The sequence below is a fragment of the Arachis ipaensis genome, chromosome B7 (assembly GCF_059453495.1).
Source record: "Arachis ipaensis isolate K30076 ecotype BB chromosome B7, ASM5945349v1, whole genome shotgun sequence".
Taxonomy (NCBI): Eukaryota; Viridiplantae; Streptophyta; class Magnoliopsida; order Fabales; family Fabaceae; genus Arachis; species Arachis ipaensis.
The window spans coordinates 16,345,828-16,371,408 of NC_142442.1; the positions used below are offsets into that span (position 1 = coordinate 16,345,828).

The window sequence follows — 25,581 nt, forward strand, 5'->3', positions numbered from 1 at the left end:
CATCTTCAAGAGAAGCCTCCGCCTTCAAGTCAGTCACTGACTTGCCATTATCTTACACAAGAAATTAAGTAAGTATTTCATGAATCAGTTTAACATGAAGCCAATCCTTGAAACTATCTAACTAATACAAGGTTAGCATTGGCTGACAGCTCTGTGAGTTATGGTTAACAGATTGGCTTAGAGCATGAGAGAGATTTGCTCTCGGTATAGGTCAGAATTTCTTTGACCACGCTCACTATCTCAGATTTTAGAACTATATCAGATTGAAGAAACAAAAAATCATGAAAATTTTCAGAACAATATCAAATCAATAACAAAATTTCCAAACAATATCAAATCAATAACAAATAAATTCAGAACTGTATCATAATTCAGGCAAATCAAATTCATGAAAAATAAGTTATCTAAAAAAAACCCTCAGGAGGGCAGTTCCAGAACTGTTTTGCTATAAAAGGGGAGTTGAGGGAAGGGCGAAAGCGAGTCAGCTGCTTGAGGGTGAGAACGACGGCTAGCGTACGGCTTCTTCGACGGTGAGAACGAAGGTTGGGGACTGGGGGGGGGGGGCACTAGTGAGTAAAGCCCGCCTTCTTGGTGTTATCATCGTTCTACTTCTTCGTCGCCATTGAAGCTCAAGCTCTGAACTCTGAATGGGGATGATTGATTTTGAGTCTGAGCAAGCCGTGAGACAGCTACTATCATTTGAGCCGCAAACACAATATCACCAAAACAAAAGGAGTAGTCTGGGTGCTCTACAAGTTCGTAGGCGCTCACAGTTTTCTTCGTTTTTTCTCCAGCAAAATTATCTTCATTGGAAATGGAAACAGCTTTCCATTGTACAGAGTTGAGTTGATTTTTTTCTTTCAATTTCAGGGAGAAATGGGACCGGGGTGAATTGAGTTTCTGCACAAAGTAAAGTTATAGAAATTATATATTTATCCCTCTTATAAAAATATTTAATTACAAAATTACCCTACTTTAGTTAAGATATTAACTCTTATTGAGTTAAATTAACTCAAACTAAAACCAAGCATCCAATTAAAACATGCCACGTCAGGAGGGGTAATTTACATGTTGAAATAGAGGGGATTGGGTAGAACTCACCAATAATATAATATTTATTAGTCATATAACATTACTCTTAAAAATATACATTGAGAGTGGATATTAGACAAATACAAAAAACATATAAAAATAAAACATGCACAAATATATACATTGAGAGTGGATATTAAACAAATACAAAACTCTAACATATAAAAATAAAACATGCACAAATATAAGACAAGTAACCAACAAGATAAGTAAGATCTCAATTCTTCTCATTGCTATTTACTCAATTATTAAGTTTGTATGTGTGATGATGTATATTTTCTATTCCAAATTCCCGCATATTATTATAAATTAATAATTGAATGGATAACAATGAGCATGATAACCTGTGTTTATGTGCCTTGCAAGAATAACAGATTTCGGCGAACTGGATATTTTAGTGGCGGAACACTACCAAAAAAAAGTTGGTTAATACGGCAATTTTCTTGGATAATTACAGCCATTTAAATTATCATTATATATAAAAAAAAAAAAACCGTAATCTAAAGTGTCATTTTAAAAATTACGATAATTATGACGGTTTTTTAAAAATCGTTACAATTTTTTTGTTAAAATAACAGTTTTTTAAATGTTTAAAATGACAGTTAAAAATTATCGTTATATCCAAATAAAATGACAATTTTTTAATTAATTAAAAGGCGGTTATAAATCATCAACTGTTGTTTTATCGAGTTAAATTAACATGTTATTTTATAAAATAGCAGTTATAAATTGTCCATTTTTTCTAGGAAGCAAGCAAAAGAACACATTTTTTGGAAAAGTGAAAGAATGAGATTAGAGGACACGTGATCCACCATCATGTACGAAGAATTCTCCCCTGTCCTGCACAACATAAACAACAAATCGATTCAGTTTTAGCAAATCAATTCAAATAGGTTACAGAAAATATAAAAGAGAGTAAGAAGATAGAAAACTTACAGAGAAGAATTTAGAAAAGTGAGACCTAAGAGAATGATTAGTAGTGGATTTGACGACGGTGTGAGTGTGACGGAGCAATGTAACGACAGCACAGCAACTACGGTGCGACAGTAGCAGAGAGGAGGTTGGTGAAATAGCGGCGGTGAAATAGAGAAGGTCGAAATTAATTTCATGAGTAAAATGTAAGTGATGAAGTGGAGCAAAATGAGAAAGGCAGAAAGTATGCACAGGTAAGATTTTTTATTGATAAAAGTCGACAGTAATTTCATCGATTTTAGTTAGTAAAAAATCAACATTCTAGTGGTCTATTTTATATAATATATCTACACCATTTATCTGAATTTTAAAAGGATCTCTATCGTCTAAATTTATCGACGGAAAGTGATGTCGATATCATAAATGTTAAAAATAAATAACATATTCCTTGATTTATTTAAAAAAAAATTTTTTTGACCTATTACTCTGCCGATAACGTGATAATAATATTAACACATTCTAATGTCGCCAAAATAATAGACGGTTGGATATTAATTTGAATATTTTATTTTTAATTATATTTTTTCACCGTATTGACGATAAACTGTTGAAAAGACAAAAAATTTAACCGTCAATTTTGGCATCGAAAAATATTTTGTCTCTTGTAGTATTTTTAGAGTATTTTTAGAATACTCTGACACTCAATTAATTTTTTTTTATTTCTATAAAAACACTGCTAAATATAACATTTAAAAGTCATCGTAATTAACAATCCCTTTGCAGTAATTTAAAAATATTTATACATTATATTTGTCTAGTTAATTCTGGAAAATTCTTGATACTTGAGACTTGATGAATAAAAACTTTCATGAAGATTTCAATGGAAAATAAATTTTACGCATTGATAGCACATATCAGTGGGGATCATGACATGGTTATTCCTTTTGTGGCGACTCAAGTGTGAATAAGATCGTTAAACTAATGGCCAAGTTGTAGGGTATTCATTCCTTTAACTCTAGAAAAGCTATGTTATGCAATTGATGTTTTTCTTTTCTCTTTTGTATTTATTGATGAGTAAATAGTCATTTTTTACCATTAAAAATTTGATCGTTGAATGTAAACTCCACAAAGTAAATAAATAATTATTCAATAAATTAATTATTATTTAAAAAATTAAAAAATTAAAATTTATTATTTAAAGATGTAAAAATAATTAAAGTATAAATTTTTAACATAAATTTTAAAGATTTTGGTCCAAAATTAAGTTATCGGACCAAACCGGTTGAATCAAATCCATATTGGGCTTAAGACCTAACCCATTCACCCTCACTTAATTGGCTTCAACCACTCGTTCCCCTTTTCACACTTCTTACTCAATTTGGGAAGGAGGTCCTCATCAAATTAATAGTTCAAGCGTTACCTGCTTATACTATGAATGTGATTCTTTTTTTCAAAGGTTTTTGTGAACGGGTTAGTAAGAAAATTGCCAAATTTTGGTGGACATCTTCAAGTAAGGAAAGAGGTATTCATTGGAAGAGTTGGGATAAGATATGTGCCAGTAAAAAGGATGGAAGTATTGGGTTTAAGGATTTATATAGTCATAATATAGCTTATTTGGTTAAACAAGCGTGGAGAATTTCGGAAAATCCTAAAGCAATTTGGGTTCAGGTACTTAAAGTTATTTAGGGCTTGTTTGGGTGAGTTTCTAAAAAAAGATCTTTTTTCGAGTTATCTTTTTTTAAAAGATCTTATGAAAAAGTAAAAGTAATTTTATGTTTGGGTATTTCATATAAAAAGATCTTTTTATTTATCAATTATGTTTGGGTATAACAATATAAAAGTACTTTTTTGTTTATTTATTATATGAAAAATATCTCTTTTTTAAGGAAAAAAGATCTTTTAAAAAAAGATGTAAATTACAGCTTCTCAAAAAAGATATATTTTTTTCTAGTGCTTTTATTTTTACTACTAGAAATTTTTCAAACACGCTAAAAAATAAAAAAGATATTTTTTCATTGAAAAAATATCTTTTTTTATCAAGATAATGGCACCCAAACAAACACTTACTTTCCAAAGGATGACTTTAAAGTTGCTAAGGCAAGAAGGGCAGCATCATGGATGTGGAAAAGTATTGTTCATGGCAGGGATTTTATTTTGAGAAATAGAAGATGGTTGATAGGGAATGAAGAGCGAGTAAGAATTTTGGAAGATAAGTGGATAATGAATATGGATAAGGATCTTGTCATTAGAAACCTTGATATTGAGTTTGTGAACGATCTAATTCTTGAGGGAGAGGGGTGGAATATGAATAAGTTAAAGATGTATTTTGATGGAGCTTCGGTCGATAAAATCATTAGAACTCGAGTAAGTTTTTTTGGAAGGGAGGATAGGTTTTGCTGGCCTTTCAGAACGGATGGCATTTACACTATCAAGACGGGATATCATGTTGCTAGGAATGAAAGGAGCTCCGGTAATAACAATAACTCATCTACCAGTGAAGATTTAAAGTATTTATGGCAGGAGATCTGGAAATTAAGAGTTCCTCAAAAAATCAGAACCTTTTTATGGCGGACTTCGCATAACATACTACTTGTTTTTGGAAATCTTTTTTAATAAAAGAATCACTAACACCCCTATGTGTCCTATTTGTTTGCAGGAACCAGAGACCACTGAGCATGCATTGCTACTATGTCCCTGGACAATGACAGCTTGGTTTGGTGCCCAAATTCAATGCTGTCCTACGACCCTAACAGTTTTTTCTTTTGGGAAGTGGATGATGGATCTTCTAGGAAAAATGAGGCTGAATGCAGGGACTAATTATGATCTTTGCAGCAGTAAGGTTGGTTTTCTAGTTTGGGAGGTGTGGAAAGCGAGAAATCTAACAGTATATCAGAAGATCAATCCTAATCCTATAATGGTGATTCGCAAAGCTAAACTAATGGAACTAGAATTTGCGGAAATGATAGAAGAACCAACAAAGGATTCAACTAATGTAACGAGACCAGGCAGCAGGGTTACCTGAAGACCGCCACTGGAAGGTTGGATCAAATGCAACGTTGATGCAGCATTCGTTGGAGCTCAATCTTTGGGTGCTACGGCAGCGGTATTTAGAGACCATAATGGAACCCTTCTCTCAATAATTAACTCCACCATAGTCGCCGCTTCGCCATTGGCTGCGGAGACATTAGCGGTTAGGGCAGCTTTAATTATGTCACAAAATTTTTAAATGCAGAAAGTTATCATAGAATCAAATAATCAGATACTCATTTAGGCGCTAAAGTCACATGCATCAATTGCAGAAATTCAAGTTGTACTAAATGACATACTACATTTAGCAAGAGGCATTCCAAATTGTGGTTTTACTTGGGTGCCCAGAGAAGCAAACTCATTAGCGCATGAAGTGGCGAAGCTCACAGGTCAGGGAACTCTCCACTAGAATTGGATCATGTATAAGCCACGGTCCATCAAGAACATCCTTCGAAAGGATAATTTTGCCGTCTCAAGATTGGCAAATAGATCATGACTGACGGCAGGAGTTTTTTGGGAGTTCAGGAGTTCTAATTAGGTTGCTGTGGCATACATCTCGATGCTCCAGGTGACAGTGCAGACAGCAGAGGCGGAGCTTGGAGATGAGGCAGAGGGGGCCACGAGGGTTGCTGCATTGCCGGAGGAGTTTGCTAAGGTGGGCTCTTTCACATTGATCTAGGGTTTTCAGGTTCGATTGTTGGTAGATTGGCGAGGTTATGTCTGGTGCATGTGCGGACAACTATACTAAAGGGAATGAATGCAATCGGAAGGGTGGGATTAGGCGTGGCAGACGAAGTCTCATGGCGGTTAAAGAGTCAGTGAATCAACAACACATCCAGTGCTGCTGCTGCAACATAGGGGGGTTGTCAACAGAAGACTGAGAGGACTGAGGAGGCGTGGATGAAGTATCCAGTTGTGGGAGGCGGCAAGGAGAACCTGGAATCATCGTGGACTTTGTGGAAGTGGACTGCTCGCCAGATCAACAGATTTTGATGCTTCATAGTTTCAGAGAGAGTAGAAGCAAACCGAAGCTCGAGATGGTTGTGGAGACGGGACGGTCTTGTCAGAGATCCGCGGAAGAACTTCAGTAGGAATAGAATGCACTTTCTGACGGAGTTTGCACTGAACCAGAATGGGATGTAGTTGTCTGTTGGCTTTAGGCGTGGGTGGCCAGGGTTCGGCCTTGCTTCGGCAGCTTAAGAGGAACGGCGGACTAAGGGAACTGATTACGATTGATATCCGAGTTGGGTGGGGGCTGGATAGTTCGTCTGTTTTTGTTGTGCTCTAGGCCCTTTGTTGGCCAGGCACCATCCAAAAAAAAAAATAGAGGTTCACTAATTAACAAATTTTTTCTGATAAAAAGAAAAGGAATTTTTTACTTCCATTAATAAGGAAGGGAAGGATTATTCTGGAGAACCCTAGACCTTCATTTATGTGATTATGTGATTAAGTTAACACCGTAACTCATACGTATATGTCCATAAAATTTGTTATTTGTTTATTTTAAACTCTTTTAAAGTAATATTATTAAAATGGTTAATTTTTTTTGCAATAATTAAAAATATTATTAAAAAGATAATATTATTAATTAACTGAAATAATTAGGAATTAATATATTTATTAATTTTTTTAGAATAATATTATTAAAAATAATTAAGTTGTTGCAATGATTAATATAATAATATTATAACAGTTAATATTATTATTAGGGGCTATACTACACATTCAAGTATTTTTTCATCCAAATTTTATTCAAGTAGGTCCAATACCAATAAAAATCACTTTCATTAAAAGAGCGTCATTACACGCGCTTTATCTTCTTCTCCCCTCCCGCACTTCTTCTTCTTCTTCTTTCAAATACACGCATACGTCATTTTCTTCTTCTTTCAAATTCACGTATACCTCCTCCTCCTCCTCCTCCTCCTCCTCCTCCTCCTCCTTCGCGCACGCAGATTCTTCTTCTTTATTATCGTCATCACCAACAACTTCTTCTTCTCTTTCGTTATCGTCATCACCAACAACACCAATATTTTGCTAATGGATTATTTTTTCAATCGAATTGAATGGAATGCAATTGCTAAATTGAATTGAATTGAATTGAATGGACGCAGGTGTTCTAAATCTGAATTGAATTGAATTGAATTGAATTGATAATCTCTAAATTGTAGATAGAGGTGTTTCGAATTTGATTTTATATAATGGATTATATTTCATTCATTCAATACTATACAATTGTTTCACCATTAGTACGTATTCGGTTTATTATGCAAAAAGCTGTTTGAATTTGATTTTATATAATTGATTATGTTTCGTTCATTCAGTACTATACAATTGTTTCACCATGAGTATGTATTCGGTTCAATTCATTATGTAAAAAGCTGTTTGAATTTGATTTTGATTTTATATAATGGATTATATTTCGTTCATTCAGTACTATACAATTGTTTCACCATGAGTACGTGTTCGGTTCATTATGCAGAAAGCTATTCGAATTTGAATTTATATAATGGATAATGTTCTATTCATTTAGTACTATACAATTGTTTTACCATAATAATATGTTCGGTTTATTTTTATTATGCACAATTCAAAACTCTTCCTCCTCACCTTCTACTGTTTTTTTACTAGGAAGAGAAAGAGAAACGCGAAGAAGAAGAAATGCATAAAAAAGGAGAAGAATGAAGAGGAAGAGAAACACAAAGAAAAAATATGAGAAAAAAAAAAAAAAAGAGAAGAATTGTGAGAAAAAAAAACAAAAAAAATATGTGACCTAAAATTATTTAAATAAATTTAGATATCAAAATTATTTGGACGTGAAAAATATCTCTATTATTAGCGCTAACACTGTACTATTATTATGGGAGAGTATCAAAAGTAATTTAAATTCTTCTACTGTAAGTGTACTAATAATTACAATTGCTTATTGACCTGCAATACTTTGCCATCGAATAAGTGTCGTCAACGGTACACGACACCTAAAATCCATCTGTGGGGATGTTTCATGCCATCTATATCATAGATTTTGTCTTTACATTGTTGTAGATAAATATGATAAAAATATTGTGAAGTTGGTTTGTTTTTCAAATATTATGTCGTGGATATTTTCTAATGCCCTTATTATAATAGAATATATATATATATTTTATCTAGTATAATGAATTATCGACAGATATGTTAATAAATATATTATTTTTGTTGTATTTATTTATCAATTTTTTAAAATCTAACTCATTTATCAAAATTAAATAGAAAAAAGAATTGATTTTTATATATTTTATAAAAAAATTTACTTAAACAAATAATTTAATATATATTTATATAATATATAGATTGATAAAATTAGTTTTCATTATATATACTATAACATTTATTACAATAAATGTTTTTGTTTTAAGAGTTATATAGATTATTTTAGAATTTACTATAAAACAATTTTTCATTTTAGTCCTCTAAAAAATATATACAAAAATTTTATATCATTAGCTTTCTGTGTACTATGGAAGTCTAAATCTAGATAGATTATGTATATTATTTTATCTTAAGAAACCTAATAAATATGATTTTAAATTTAATGCATGCATATGCATAGTTAAAAATGAATTATCACTAAGTAATAAAAATGCTATTTTCTGAATGAAGATGCAAAGGAATTGTTTAGGTAAACTCAAAATAGGATACTAGCTGTAAAAGAAAAATAGTAAAACACGCGTTGAAAGACATGGCAATATATTATTATTGGACTATGTTATATGTATATTAAAATTAGTCATAGTATAAAATGCACATTAAAATATAAATATAAATTAAAAATAAATTAAATTATAAATATATTATGCCAATGAATTATTATAGCTCAAATAACATAATTTTTTTATACTCATTTAAGAAATTGCGAATTCAAATCTCTCTATAACTCCATCTTAAGTATAAAAAAAATTACATATATATTATATATAAATATATTAGTAACTGATTTTAGTTACTGATTTTAGTGTAAAAATAATAATTTTTTATTATTATAAATCAATTTATAAGTTCTCGCGCATCACGCGGGTGTGTCCTGTTGTTTTTGATGATCATGATACGTCCCAAACTCCCAACTAAGCAAATACGAAACACTTCACGGTTCATACAACAATCAACTTGAAACATTTATGCACATGCATGCTCAAACAAAAAAGAGAGGAAACTAATTAAGAATGTCAACTTGTTCAACTGACCTATCCTCATTTCATTTGCCAGGGTTTAAGGGACCACTTCCTTTTTTGCTCGAAACTGATGGGTCAATTACACTTACCATGTGCTATATTTGTGCATGGCTATTGTTTTTTTAATTTTTGAGATTTGAATCATATACTTAAACTTTGTATGCATCAATTAAACTTAAGTGTAGAGAATAATATATATTTGAGAAGATGTGCAGGCTTTTCCTCTCATGCTATAGGGTAATAGTTGCAATTAAATCAGAAAATACAGATAAAAATTAAATCATTCATTTAGTCTTTAAGATATAGCCTATATTATGATGCATTGCAGGACCACTTTAATTTCAAGTTGATGAATATGATGGAGCCCTTCCTAATTTGGTATACATAGACCATACTCATGAATTCAAGTGGGGACAATTATTATCTACATTTTATTTGCTGAAATGTATAAATCTTTGTAGTGGTTAATGGATCATCCAGAATTTTTCACAAACAAATTAAAGTTTATAATATTGGTGGTGAGGGGTGACTCATACTCTAATATGCTTTGTTCTTATAATTGCTAACGAAATTTCAAAAGGTAATGGGTCACAATAATGAACAATAATCACTTAATTAAATTGCACTTTTAAAAGAAAATGTTATCATAAACTTATTTTTATGAGGAATGTTAGGGGCAGTAATTTTGGTGTTTTGTAATCGTCAATTGGCCATTAATAGTGTTTTTAATAGTGTGAGATTACATCTAATGATGTTAAATCACTCATTTTTATTTTGATGGTTAAGTACTGGTCAGAAAATAAAAAAATTGCTCGTCCCTAGACTTTTTCTATTTTTATTTCATAATTCGAGACTCATCAAGAAGGATCCTCTTGGCAGCCACGAGGAAAGAAGCTTATCCTTTACAAGCTCATGATGCAGAATCTCAAGCCTGTCTGTTGGGCCTCCAAAAAGTCCATAAATGTTAATTTTTTTATATTCTAACTGTTTTTTCTTATCTCTCTAGCCTTACTATTTTTGATATTATTCTTTTGAGTAATAATGTGAAAGTAATCCGGAATCATAGTAATTATTTTGGTTTCTTTTTTATTTGATTGCATCAAGTTAGCATCATCTCTAAGATCTGTTATGTTCTCTCATGTTAGAAGAAACGAAAATAAAGTAGCTAATGAATTAGTTCAAATAACTCTTATCTGATTCAAATCAAATGTGGATAGAAGAGACTTTGAAAATATTTATAATCTTGCTCTTTTAGATTTTATTGATTCTATTCACGAATGAAACTACCTATCTACACGGTAAAAAAAAATTTCAAGATTGATCGGGTGCCATAACTTGGTAGGAGGCTAGGCCTGTTTTTGTTTTTTTTTTATTATTTTATAATTTAAATACGGTATTTTTTAATTAAAAATATAAAAATATTTATTAATTTTTAAAAAGTATGATATTTAAGTCTTTTTGTTATAAAAAAAATAATTTTTTCGAAAAAACTTAGACATCTTGTAATTTTTATTAAAAATAATTTTTATATTTTTAATTAGTCGATGATATATTTATTTTTAAAATAAAAGATCAGAATTTATTTATTTATTTATTTTAAATAAAAAATAATGCAGAGTGCGTGTAGCGTGCTCCCACGTACATTAAGGGAGCGTTTGGTGGAGAGACAGATACAGAAAGACTAAGATTGAGAGATAGAAACTAAGAGACAGAAATTAAAATAAATCTCAGTATTCTGTTTGGTGTAAAGTGGGAGACAGAAATTGAAATAAGAATAAAATTTTAATTTAATTTGTACAAAAGATAAAATTAGAATTAATTAATTGAAATGAAGGTATTTTAGGTATAAAATATTATTAAAGTTTCAGTCTCTATCTCTAAAATTTTTAGTCTCCTATATCCCTACTTTTTGGAGGTACTGAAATACTGAAATTTTAGTACCAGTCTATAAACCAACAAACATAATACTAAGTCTCAATCTCCTAATCTCTATCTCAATACCTCAAAATAAACACTACCTAATCTATGAACGTTATCACTTGGAACACACTTATCTATTTGGGTTATTGGTTATGGTATCACTGTCCCATCACTAGCTTTGTATATTTATCATTAGAGATATTCATGGTTCGAATTTAAAAGAAAATAAGAATAGAATCAATTAAATTTTAATTAGTTTAATTTATGATTTTTAGTGTGTGGGGACATGAATTAATTCTAATAAATTAAATTCAGATTGGATCGATTCGAATAATTATACTTAATTAAAAATAAAATTTTTAAAATTTTTAAAAAAATTTTAAAAATTATTTAAATACTATAAATATATAATAATAAAAAAAAATATGTGATCGATTCAAATTTAAATAATTATTATAATTTAAAATATTTTAAAGTTAAAAAATAAATTTGTATATAAATTATTAAATTTTAATTATTTATTTTTTTAAATTAATATTAAACTAATTGAGTAATCGAGTTGGTTCAGATTTTGCAATCTTAATAATCAATACCTGAACTAATTAAGGTCAAATTTAATCGAATTTGACTTGATTGTATTCGATTACTCAACAAATTCAAAACCAAAATAATTAAATTAGATCAGTTTTTGACAGTCAATCAAATTATTCGTACCATCAACACTCCTATTTATTCTCATGAGGTTCATTGCCTAAAATGAAGAATTGTCGTTAGATCGAGATATATAGTTCATGATACTGTGAGTGTGATCAGAAGTTGCCAAGGGAGAGGAAGCAAATCTATGTATGTATTGCATTTCCCCTCCCCAAAACCCTTTGTTTAGGGTACGTAGATATATACAGATTGTTTCTATCTTTGAAAATTTAAATTATTACTATTAATTATTATTTGCATAGGTTTGAGACCTTAATCTGGACTCAGTTCCAAGTAAGGTTGCTGTAGCTTCAGTATATCCAATATGATAATTATTCATATGAATAATTTGATATGAAAATAATAAAAAATAATTAAATAATTTAATATATTTGATTAAAATATTTAATATAATAAATATTTATATATTAGCTACAATTTTTGTATAAAAATATTTTCATATATATAATCACTGTGTATATACATACTCGTGCATGTGTTTTGGTAATTAATATGTTAACCGGTTACCTCTATCCATTTCATTCTATTAATTAAATTCTTTTTTAAGGTCAATTACATTCTCTTTTTTATAAAGATCTATAATCATACAAGGGAAAAGCAAGACAGATTTTAATTAAGTGTTTCTTTAATTATTATGTCATCATAATTAGTGATCTAATGAAAAAAAAAATACATGCATATACACATTACGAGAAATGATTATTATCTTTATTTATTAACAATAATTAAGAACATTCTTGAAAGAAATTAAAATCATTTTATGTCGAATATTTTACTTTGAATAATATTATTGATCATAAATCCTACTCTAATCAGTCTCTTAATATTGAGCAATGTTCGTTTCTAGTTAATAAATAATTTAGTGAGCAACTTTTTATTACTATACTAAAAAAAATTGAACACCTCCATTTTGTACATCTGTCTATATAAAATATATTTTTTAATCATAATTATTTATTTGAAAGATAAATATGATAAATAATAAAAATTAGCCAATAGAAATCTTAGATAGATATATAATTTTTCAATTTTTATGTGCTAATTTTTTGTTGATGAAGATTATTTTTAATTTTTGTTGGTTGCCGAAAAAATTAATTAATTCATAATTCATAATTAGTGAAAAAAATAGAAATTTGACTAATATTAAATTACTCACAAGATAATTATAAATAAAAAAGAAAAAATAAGAAAAAAAATACTAGCTAGTTGATTAACATTTTTAATAATAAAAGATAAAATTTTCACTAATGTTGATTAAAAAAAATGATAGAAAATGATCAAAATTTATAGTTTTTGGTTATTAATTAATCATTAATGTTTAAAAATATGAGATAAAATATGTTGTTGAATTATTAAATTAAAAGAGCTATACTAAAAAAATTAAATTAATAATTAAATAATAATAAAAAATAATAAATTCTGATGATTCTAATATTTTTTTTAATTTAAGAAAAAAAAGTTGGTGATAAGCTAGCCTTTCTCAAATGTTATATTAGTTACTTATTACATGTTAACTAGAGAGTATGTGACTTTTGATATATACATGCACATATATATAGTTAGTTATTATCAGGTGATAAAGCGACACGATGATGGTGTGTGGAGCGGAGAAGAAGAGGCAGCTACACAGGTAAGCAACCCCTCTCCTCTTGTGAATATATATAGCAATGCAAGTTGATTATCATATTATTTATTTATTTATTATGCAGAGGGGGTAGTGGGGATTATGAGCATGATGATGTTGAAGGGCGTGGTGGTGTTCATGTGTGGATTTTTGCTGAGAAGACGCAACAGTTGCTCCTAGTGCAACGCCATCATCACTTCCAAGGCCTGTGGGACGCCTCCACTGCTGCAATAATAATATCTCCTCATTCACCTCTTACAACTGCCAGGTACCTAATTCATTCATTTCTATATATTTATTAGATATATAATAATTTGCGTGTCTAAGTTAAACCACTAAGAGAAATTTATATATGACATGGTATCAGAATTTCAATGATCTAAACGTCTAGAGTTCGATTTTTATTAATCATCTCAAAAGCCTCTTGCCTGAGAGGTATATTAGAGATATTATTACTAGAAATCATTTTTAGTAACAATTTTTATTCTTTGTTGTTAAAAGATTTTAATGGTAATTATATAATTCGCGGTAAAAACTTTTTTAACAACAATAAAAAATATATAATTGTCATTATAACATATAATAATAAAAGCAAACATATAATTATTGCAAAAACATGAGTTAAATAACACATATAATGACTATTATATTATTAACATTAAAAATTTGTTACTAAAAATGATTTTTATTATAGTATATAGCTATTTATGTGTCATTTTTTTATCGGTTTAAGTTTTTGAGAAAAATAATAGCATGATATAACGAGAATCTTTGTTATAATTAGCAGCCATATATGGAATGCATATACAAAAATATTACTATTATTGTTTTGTGCATATGTATGATTGAATTTTCAGAAGGAAGCTCCAGCAAGAGTTAGGCGTAACACTTGCCGAAGATGCATTCGAATTTATATTTTCCTTCCTCCAAGAAGAAAGGTAAATATTAGTCTGTCCTGTCCTGTATGGTGGATTAATAAAGTTCTATAAATCTGATCGATGGTGCAGTGGCAGTGCCAGGAATAATGGAGGAAAAGAGATTAATAATGATGTGTATTTGGTAACAACTATTGATCCAATACCACTAGAGGCCTTCACTCTGCAGGTGAGCATGCATTATGCATAATGTGTGATTGTGTGTGTTCTCTAAAAACAGAAACCTGACGGAAATTTTTAACATGGTTGGCAGAGGGAAAATGTTTCTGCTGTTAAATATGTCACTTACCAAGAGTATGAAAGTTTGCTGGCCAAAAATGATCCACACTATGTTCCTTATGATGCTCATGGACAATACGCTCAGCTCTTTGAAATAATAACAAAGAGGTACCAAGAGAACACTGTTGCCCGCACTTTAGCACTACAAAAGCAACTGAATCGTTATGCTCCTATTTCCCTCAATGCAGAGGTTTGTATCCTTGAATCATATTAGTTTTAATTAGTTCAGGCAAGATGCTGTGGTACCCGTTATTTGATGTTAGAAATAACTTGGAACTTCTCACAGTTGACAGGGCTTTCGGATTCAGACAAAGAGGCTCTTGCTTTAATTGTGAAAGCAGCAGCAGTAATCGATGAAATTTTTTATGTGCAGGTAGTTAATTTGCATGCAATTATTTTCATTTTGTACCTTGATTAGTTTATACCTAAATTTTAGTGAACATCTGTAAAATTTGATTGGCACTGCATTATTACGTACTAATACAAGTTTGTATATTTTTTTAATTCCGGCGTATCAGTCTTGGTACAGTAATCCAGATCTGAGAGAATGGTTGAAGGAGCATGCTGATGAATCAGAGTTAAATAAGCTGAAGTGGTCCTACTATAAGATTAACAAGAGCCCCTGGTATACTATCCTACTTCACGTGAAATTAACTGCACTTAAGTTTCCATTTTCAATTTTACTATTAAGCGTTAACATGGTTAATAGAGATGCTGATGTGTGACTGACACGTGGTAACCATGGGCTGATGTCTCAAAAAAGTGATATGTTTTATTCACCATTGTTTTTGGCAGGTCTAGCCTTGACAAGGATGAAGCATTTTTGACAAGTGCAGATTCGGCAATAAAAGTTCTTCCTAATGCAACTACTAAGACAGTTACAGCATGGAAGGGTCTGGAATACAGAGCTGCATTTCCCGTGCAGAAACCACTTTGTGCTAATTTCTACCCCCAAGACATGGACAAAAAGGTATACCCCATAACTATATTTAATTTTAATAAGCATACATTGAAAAATATGATGAAAATTGCAGGAGTTTGAAACTTGGAAGGGGAATCTGGATAAGGATCAACAGAAAGAGGCAACAGGCTTTTTCAGCGTTATTAGAAGGCACAGTAACAGTGATGATGATAATGATTTACATGTGGTTCCTTACTCTCAAGAGTATAAGTCTCTTCTTGCAAAAGCTGCGGATTTATTACATAAAGCTGGGGAGATTACCACTTCACCAAGGTATTCATGGTATATATATTTATATATTGTGGTTGTTCACTCATTCAAATATTTTCCAAGTGCAGTTTGAAGAGGCTGCTGCATGCTAAGGCTGATGCTTTCCTTTCAAATGATTATTATGAATCGGATATTGCTTGGATGGACCTGGTAATTAATTACTCTTGTAGCATGCTTATGTTGTGTGTATGTGATTTATAAGAAATTTCAGGATCTTCTAATTATGTTTTCTGTGCAGGACTCTAAGTTGGATGTCACAATTGGGCCATATGAAACTTATGAGGATAAACTTTTTGGATATAAGGTAATAATTCTGAATCATTAATTGGTGTCTATAACAAAGTCATTTTAGCGTTGGTGGCATAAATTGATTGAAGAGAGTAATAATGACTTATTTTTTAGGCTACATTCGAAGCGTTTATTGGAATTAGAGACGATAAAGCAACTGCTCAACTGAAACTCTTTGGTGATAGTATGCAGGTACTATATATTCTTAATTAAATAATTCCAATGTGTATAAATTATGCAAAACAAAAATTATAGATCTCATGTGACTAAAATATCAAATAATAATTCCTCTGCAACTAAATAAAGCTTCTGGAACAAAATCTCCCGATGGACAATGCTTACAAATCAGAAGATGTGAGTGCAGCACCGATCCGTGTTATCCAGCTTATATATAATGCAGGGGTGAGATAGATATGTAAAATTTTCACCATGTTATTTCTGAAATTTTACAAGGGATTATTAGTTACTTGTAATGCAATCATTTCTTTTGATCAGGATGTCAAGGGACCGCAAATTGTTGCTTTCAATCTACCGAATGATGAGCGTATTGTAAAAGAACGCGGAACATCTATGGTCATGCTTAAGAATGTTCAAGAGGCAAAGTAGAATTTCTCTCTTTCAGCTTAATTTCTAGTTTGTTCATGTATGAGTCCACTCTCTGACATCAATTCCAATTCTGAAATCTGAATAGGTTTGAGCACATTCTTATGCCAATAGCTGAAGTCTGTGTTGCTAAGGAACAACAAGAGCTTGTAGATTTTGAATCATTTTTCACGCATACTATCTGCCATGAATGCGTGCATGGGATTGGACCTCATACCATAACACTTCCAAATGGTCAGAAGTCTACTGTGAGATTGGTTAGTTATAACTTATAACATTTATATTTGATGAACTTTCAGTTCAATTTTATTTTAGATTCTGCAAAATGATATATCAGTATTTGTGGGATCATATAGTAATTTAAAACTAAATATGAGATTTATCATTTAAATATTTGGTTTCAATGGTTTTTTAATAAAATATAACCATCGATCTCGTTTTATTAATCATGTCATGAAATCACTCATTTAAAAAATTTAAGTTGATAAGAGAATGCAACATTAATGGTTATATCTCTTCTAACACTTCTCCCTCAAACAAGAACGCTCTGATACCATGTTATAAAACCAGTCATCCTAAAAATTTAAACTAACAGGAGAAGACAACATTAATGATTATATCTCTAATAATATCCAATACAAACTGAAATTTGGAACCATTTTATTTCATGTATATGTGGAATATGAAACTCCAAAAAAATGCTCCATTGGAGTTGCTCGAATGCATCTAGTATAATTACATGATAAGTGCGGTCTTTTTAATGCAGGAATTGCAAGAATTCTACTCAGCAATAGAAGAAGCAAAAGCTGATATAGTAGGCCTATGGGCATTGAGGTTCTTGATCTCCAAGGTTAGTTATCATCATTGTGATTTGTGTGTGACAATGCAGCATAATTCAACTGAATTGATGTGGTAAATGAGCAGGGGCTGCTCTCTGAAAGTCTAGTGAAGACTATGTATGTTTCTTTTCTGGCTGGATGCTTCCGGTCAGTGCGTTTTGGATTAGAAGAGGCTCACGGGAAAGGACAGGCATTGCAGTTCAACTGGATTCACGAGAAAGGAGGGTTTGTGGTGAACTCGGATGAAACCGTTTCTGTTGAGTTTTCAAAGATTGAAGATGCAGTTGAAAGCCTGAGCAGGGAGATACTCACCATACAAGCCAAAGGTGATAAACAGGCTGCGGCTTCGCTTCTCGACAAGTACGGTGTGATTACAGATCCACTCAAAGTTGCTCTCAAAAACTTGGAGACAGTTGAGGTCCCTGTTGACATAGTTCCCAACTTTCCCATTCTCGCCCAAATATAAAATAATTCTGCTATGTTATCATCAGCATTTCTGCCAATCAACCAATATCATTGCAGTCATCATCATATACACCAATCAACCAAGTTCATCTTTCCTTTCTTGTTGATTCATCGTAATAAGGATCCAGCCATCCAGCTACTAAATAATGGAACAATATGTATTGTGTTTGTCTAATGTTTTCGCTTTCCTTTCATTCACTGGAAAAACAATAAACATCCATAATAATTTCAGTGACTTATTGGCTTATTATTGCTCATTTTGGATTTTTGGCACTAAATTGCCGTTGCTGAATAATAATAATAATAATGTTAAATTATTCGGTTAGTATTTATAATTTTACTAAATTTTTAATTAAGTTTTTGTATTTTTTTTTTCAATTAAATTCTTACACTGTTTTTAATTTTATAGTTAGATTCTTTCTAATATAAAAAATATTAGAGTTAAGTCAATATTTTTTCGTAAATTAAATATATTTATAATTAAAAATCTAATAATAATCACGTCTTGCAACACTTTTTAAAATTGTTCACTTTTGTATCTAGAGTTCTTTTTTCCTTTATATATGTGAATCAGCCACCAATTCAAACGCAATTTTTTATAATAAAAAGAAGTTCATTTTAGTCATCGATCATGTTTTCTGTAGGACAATACAATCTTGATTTTTTTTGGTCAATTTTATCGTTAATTTGTAATAGAAACTGTCTAACTAATACATTAATTAAGAACTATTTTGTCACTGTCAAATTAGCTAAAGACTTATTTGTTTCTATTTACTCAGATAAACGACATTATTTTGTCGTTGGGAATCATCCATGGAAACTGTTGATGTAATATTATTGTTTCAACAATAATGGATTATACGATAAGATTATTGTTTTTTTTTTTTAATTATTATTTTGCTAGAGACAACCGTCTCATTACCTTTAACTCCTCTTATTGTAGCATATATTAAGTAAGCATTTGCTTTTTGGGTTGCTGCTTTTTTCGCTCTTCTCTTTGCAATGTATTGTTTTCCCGATATAAAATAATTGACAATATTTTAGGTTTCTGCAGAGTGCAGAGCTAGCTTTATTGTATCATGAACAGTAGTATTTGCGCATGATACTTGGTTCCTTAACGTCTAAGGTTTGTTTATGTGGCATCCATCTGGAAGTCAAATGCTAAGATTGATTCCATCAAATTAGTTTTCGAGGTAAACGACGAAGGACAAAAGTGTAAAAGAGAAAAAGTTTTTGGTCCAACATATATATAATTAGAATTTAGTAATCTTATCTTTAATTTCCAATAAAAGAACCTTAGATTATAATGTTAGCAAAAAACGAAAAAAAAAAAGAAAAAGAAAAATCCTAATTAGAGTAAGGCTTGTCGTCTCACAATGTTATCGTCTTAGACGGATGGACAATAATATACTATAAATTAGATAATTACAAAATTTTTGGGGGGATAGACTATGTGCTTCTTTATTTTTTTTCCCCCCTAAAGTTGATAGAGCTTAAATAAAACTCATACTTTAGGTGATTTTGATGAGTTGTTTTGAATGAATATTATTTATTGTGAGTACTATATGTATGTGCACGTACATACTAATAAATACTGCCTTATTTGGCAGTCTCTTTTTCTAGTCCCAAAAACAAAAAGTAAACAACCACCACCTTCAATTATTTAGTAATTTCATTATCCATATGAGACACATAAAGCAGTAACTTGTATATACCATGAACAATGTAGCTAATAATTAAGATGCTATTTTATTGACCCCAAAAAAAAAAGTTGCTATTTTATTAGAACAATTCCACAAATAATAAACATATATAATGGAATCTAGGAGTGCTATTATTTTAGCACTCTATTTTATTAATTATTCTAGCACTCCATTTTACACAGGTAGTATTTAATTATATGAAATATCAGAAATCAATATTTTTTATTTATATTAGTCAATATTTTGGATTAATATTTTATTTTTATAGTATTAAAATTTAGAATTTAATATAAAATATTTTTGTTGATTAAGTATTAATTAAAAATAATAAATTCGATTGATCATATATGATATATAACAATGTTCTTTAATTATAATTTGTAATTTTAGCATAAAAAATTATTAGAACTCAATCACTTAAAAACTAATCTAAAAAACTTTACAAACATAAACATTTTTAATGAGATAATAATATAAAACTCCTTTACTCTAAAGCTATTAAAGTACCACACTCCCACGTAGTATTTCCTTAAAGCGGACTACTGCTTTAATTTTGCTGAAAACCACCGCCCGAAATCATTGTCAACTGTATGAATTATCCACTTTCTACTACTAGAATGCTTTCAGGAAGTGATGAACTGTTCAAAATATCATATTGGATCTTTTAATATAGAACTACATTGTAAAGGAAACACAATAAGTTAATCGAAAATGTTTAATAACCAAAATTAGCAGAAATTTGTTTTATTTAGTATTAAAATATTAATAATTATGACAGTAATTAATGAAATAAACGTTTTATGATGTACGCATACAAAACACGATACGAAATACGTAAATTTTAAAATTTTATAAGACATGGAGACACACATACATATAAAATATAAAGTATTTTTTAGATAAATCGTAATAATATTTTGATATTTTATTGATATTAAAATATAAATTAATTTTTTAATTATTTTAATATCTTATTTTAATTATATTAAGTATTTAAAATATTTTTTGTTTTAATAAATAATAATATATACTATATCTAAATTTATTTTAAGAATATATGTTAAAAATAAGATTAGACACGTTGATACGTGATAGTATTTAGATGTGTCCAAACATATTCGATAAATTTTTTTTTATTTTTTATTAATACACCGTTTGAATACGACAGACACGCGTATCAAACGAATATCCATAAATATTGTATATAAAATGTGTCTAATATACAGACACAGCAACTCAACAAAGTATCCGTATTTTAGAATAAATGTTAAATAAAATAAATTTTAAAAAATTTTTTTGTCTCTTAATATTACCTAAGTTAATAATTTGTTTGAATTATTTGGAGCAAATAAAGCAAACTAATGAAGCATGAAGATCACATAAAGAACAACAAATTAGACAAGGAAAAAGTTAACATGGACCCCACACAAATGACATGGCTAAGTTAAATCACGGATATAAACTTGCATATTTAAACCAACTCAATGTCCATGCTCACAGGTCTTTCTCCACCATTCAAAGTTCCTTCAAGTATATACCATATCAAATACTCTCATCATATCTCACACACACATACATGCAAACGTTTTTGTACGTCAACATCTCCAATTTCCAATTTCCAATTACCAAACCCTAGTTTCCCTCTTATCACCAACACTCACACACACAACAAATCATACATATAAACATAGTCATCACTTGCACAAAAATGTCCAAAACACCCCTTTCTTTCACCATCTTTCTAAGTCTCTCTCTATTTTTCTTTCCCTCCATCACAGCCTCCTCCATCACAGACAGATACCTCTATGGCGGGTGCACCCAACAAAAGTACACTTCAAACTCGCCCTACGAGTCGAATCTCAACTCGATGCTCACCTCGCTGGTCAACTCGGCCACCTACTTGTCCTACAACAACTTCACCATGGTAGGCGGCAGTCAGCAGGACGTCATCTACGGCCTATACCAGTGCCGTGGCGACTTGTCCATGCCAGACTGCGCCACCTGTGTTGCACGGGCTGTCACAAAAGCTGGGGACATGTGTCGCGGCTCTTGTGGCGGGGCAGTGCAACTAGATGGATGTTATGTGAAGTATGACAACGCCACGTTTTTGGGCGTGGAGGATAAAGTGGTAGTGTTGAAGCAGTGTGGGCCCTCCGTGGGCTATAACCCAGAAGGGATGGGTAGTAGGGACGCCGTGCTGGGTGGACTCGCGGGCTCTGGTGGGCCCTTTCGTGAGGGAGGGTCCGGAGTAGTCCGCGGTGTAGCTCAATGCATGGGGGACCTTAGCTACGGAGAGTGTCAGGATTGTCTCTCCGAAGCTATAACAAAGCTGAAGAGCGACTGTGGGACGGCGGACTACGGAGACATGTTCTTGGGGAAGTGTTATGCGAGGTATTCTATTGGTGGAGCCCATCAGGCCTCCAAGGCCCATGGTAAGGCCCGTGGTCATGTGCTTCTTATTATGGCGCTTCTAATTCTTGTTTCTTCGCTTTGAAGTCTCTCAGATGAAGCGGTACTTTTAAGAGAGGGTCAAAAGAAAAAGAATAATTGATAAAGAACTTTTGTTGTGCCTTAATAATTTGAACTAGTTTGCATGTCAAAGTTTGTAAATTTGTTGATTGAACCTTTTTTTTTTTAAAAGAAAAATTGTAAAGTTTAGTTTCAGGAAGTGCTTAACATATTGAGTCATTGGTCTTTTGAAGAAATAATGAAAACTTTTTTTTTTAGGGTTTTATTTTCCTTTTCTCATAACTCATACATATGTTGATATAATAAATGTTATTCTTATCTTATGTCTAAATTCTTACCCCTCTTCTGCCCTAACTTGTTAAAGAAAAAAAGGAAAGGAAGAATGAAAAGAGCTTGAAGTTATGCCAATTTTTTTTTTTTTAAATAATGCTAGTAGTTAAGAGAGAGATATCAATTTATATATTCTTTTGATATGCAGACTTTGGCCTAGGCTTAGCTTCTAGATTCATTTGGTAATTTAAATTGTGTAGCCCAAAAAAAATGTTAGGAGGAAATTCAATAATTATATATATTCTATTTTTTTTTATATCACCTTACCTTTTTCTTCCCAATGGTTGTGTTGCAGGAAAATCCGGTAAAGGAGGCGAAAGAACATTTGCTATGGTTATTGGAATCTTAGCTGGAGTAGCAATACTCATTATTTTCCTTGCTTTCTTGAGCAAAATTTGTGGACGGCAAGGTAAATTATAATCCATTAAAGCACTTTTTTTTTTTTTTTACATGAATTCATTTAGCAATATATTAACATAATTCCTTTTCATTTTCGCTTGTTTCTTTTAATTTTCCATGCAGGAAAATGAAGTAAATCGAATTTGTCATAATCAATTTTCACTCAGCGCTCGTGGCATAGGCTAATTCTTGGCCTCCAATCTCCATCATCCATTTGCTTTTTGAGCCTTCTTCTTTGCTTTAATTTCTTTCATTTTTTTTCCTTCTAATAATTTCTTTATTTGTCACTACCTTTACTATGTACAATTTTAAATTGAATCCAAAAGAGGACTTTGAACCTTGAGGATGATACCACTTGAAAAAGGAATGTTGAATTGGGGTCCTTTATTTGAATGTGAAATGAAAGAGGAACAAAAGCTGGCTGAGATTCTAACTCTATTCTACTTTTCTTTCCACTTCACAAAGTTATATGTGCTGTCTCATATGCTTGCAAAGAAAATCAATCATGTTATTCTTTTGATTCTGTAAAGCTACATATAATTCACACTTTTGCTTTGTTTATCATCGGTATATGCACCCATGAACTTTTGGATTATTCATATATATTATCCTTATTCACAATGCATGGGGTATCAATGTGCACAACAATGTTAAAGATTTGGTTCAAAAACCATTTTGATATAAATTAAATTATTAGTATTTGAAGTCTATTGTATATCCAATAATTTGAATACAAGACTTGCTTTACTTATTAAGGTGGAAAATTTCTGTAACCATAAAGATTGTAGGTAGTCTCTAGAGATATGGAATTAAACTTCTAATACATTTTGTTTTATGCACGAGAATAATCATTTGGAGTGTAAATATTTACAAATGAGTCTAATTCAATTGAGAGATATTTCACATGTATAAATTTTTTAGATACTGTATCCTTGATAAATATAAAACTTGTAATAGTAATCACGGCTCCATTATTATTATAGCAATCTATAAATATCTCTAAAAATATATTGAAAATTTTCTAGTTGCATATTTTAAAATCCATGTAGCTAGTATAACCAAATTTGTAATTAAATTCTTAGTTTACTTATAGTAACAAAGAAAACTATGGCTTGATTCTTTTAAGGATTAAGTACAGTTTTAGTCTTGAAGCATAGGTCGAAAAATTTTTTCGTCTCTAAAATTTTTTACTTATAGTAACCTTTTTTGCATACAAAATCGTTTTTAAGATTTAATTTGATTTTAAAATCATCGTTATCTTAGGAACCAAAATCATACGGAGGTAGCAGTGGAAGCAGAGGCAGAAGTAAATCGTGGACAGCTTTTTTTTCTTCCCTTCCCTCTTTACATGAGTAGAAACACAATTTTTTTATTTTTTATTTTTTTTTTAATTTTATAATTTTTTTTGTTATGAATAATTTAGTCCAAAATTTTAAAATTTAAATAAAAAGACGATTTTATATACAAAAAAAATATTAAAAACAAAAAAAATTTTCAACCTATATATTAAAAACCAAAATTATAGTTAATCCTTCATTCCGATACTCTGTTCTCTAATAAATTAGCTTCATCAATCATATCTTGATGCTGTTACCTTCACTACCACTATACACCAATATTTCGGAAGAATATATAAAATATTGAAACCCAATATAATTGATTAAAGTAAATATTTATTGTTCAGAAAATAAGAAATAAATAGATTTTTGTGTAATTTAATAAAGTTTAATTATTAGAAAAATAGTGACACGACTTTTATTTTTGATAATGTCATTTTTCACCTGTTTTTTTTTACATTGTATATATGTATGAATTTGTAGAAAAATAAATGACAATATTAAAATAGGAATAACATTATTATTTTTATTATTATTCTATAAATATCTATAATTTAACTAAATTTTAACTAATTTCTTTAATCTAAAATTTGTAATTCATTCCTTCTAATAAATAAAAAATTTTAATTAGATTTATGTTAACCATTGTGATTAATTTCAATATACTGATATTATAAAATATTTTAACAGCTATCCAATTATTTTTGTTTTTTGAATGATTATTTTTGTAATTTGTGTAAAAAAGATAATTATTTTTGTAATATGACAATATATAATTGTATACTTGTGTAAAACCGTTTTATACGGATTACATTGTCTATGCATTAAAATTTTTTTCTTTGATAAGAGATAATGCATTAAAATTAAATTATTAAAAAAAAGTGTATATTATTTTGTTTTTGGTATTGAAGTATATTTTTTTTGTCATACAGTATATTCTTTCTTTTGTCAAGGAAAATGAATTCCGATTATCGTTAAATTTTCAAGCCCACAAGGACACAACAATTGTTTTTCTTTTAGACGGGCCAGTTATTAGTATTTTATACGATCCTGTCTTGCATAACTGGCTTGGGCTATACTTCCTTTTCTTTTTGTCATATGGGCCGTCTCCTCTTGTTCAAATAACATATTTTTTCTGAAAAAATCTCATTTTATTTTGTATACAAAAAAGCATAACATAAAATATAGAATAGAGTAAGAATTAAA

At 30.3% G+C, this 25,581-nt stretch overlaps 2 protein-coding genes across 2 annotated transcripts; both read left to right on the plus strand.

The window, feature by feature from the left end:
- The first annotated feature begins 11,894 nt into the window (after positions 1 to 11,894).
- On the plus strand, positions 11,895 to 18,454 carry LOC107609379 (nudix hydrolase 3). Its single transcript, XM_016311327.3, has 18 exons — positions 11,895 to 12,002; positions 13,433 to 13,503; positions 13,583 to 13,765; positions 14,355 to 14,435; positions 14,505 to 14,601; positions 14,686 to 14,901; positions 14,998 to 15,084; positions 15,230 to 15,336; positions 15,507 to 15,681; positions 15,746 to 15,945; positions 16,011 to 16,092; positions 16,181 to 16,246; positions 16,345 to 16,422; positions 16,537 to 16,632; positions 16,726 to 16,832; positions 16,922 to 17,090; positions 17,600 to 17,683; positions 17,758 to 18,454. The coding sequence occupies exons 2-18, from the start codon at positions 13,463 to 13,465 to the stop codon at positions 18,136 to 18,138; spliced, it is 2,250 nt and encodes a 749-aa protein (XP_016166813.1). The 5' UTR covers positions 11,895 to 12,002; positions 13,433 to 13,462; the 3' UTR covers positions 18,139 to 18,454.
- A 2,872-nt stretch (positions 18,455 to 21,326) lies between these two features.
- LOC107609888 (plasmodesmata-located protein 7) lies at positions 21,327 to 23,476 on the plus strand. Its single transcript, XM_016311943.3, has 3 exons — positions 21,327 to 22,272; positions 22,935 to 23,048; positions 23,162 to 23,476. The coding sequence occupies exons 1-3, from the start codon at positions 21,549 to 21,551 to the stop codon at positions 23,167 to 23,169; spliced, it is 846 nt and encodes a 281-aa protein (XP_016167429.1). The 5' UTR covers positions 21,327 to 21,548; the 3' UTR covers positions 23,170 to 23,476.
- Positions 23,477 to 25,581: the final 2,105 nt, after the last annotated feature.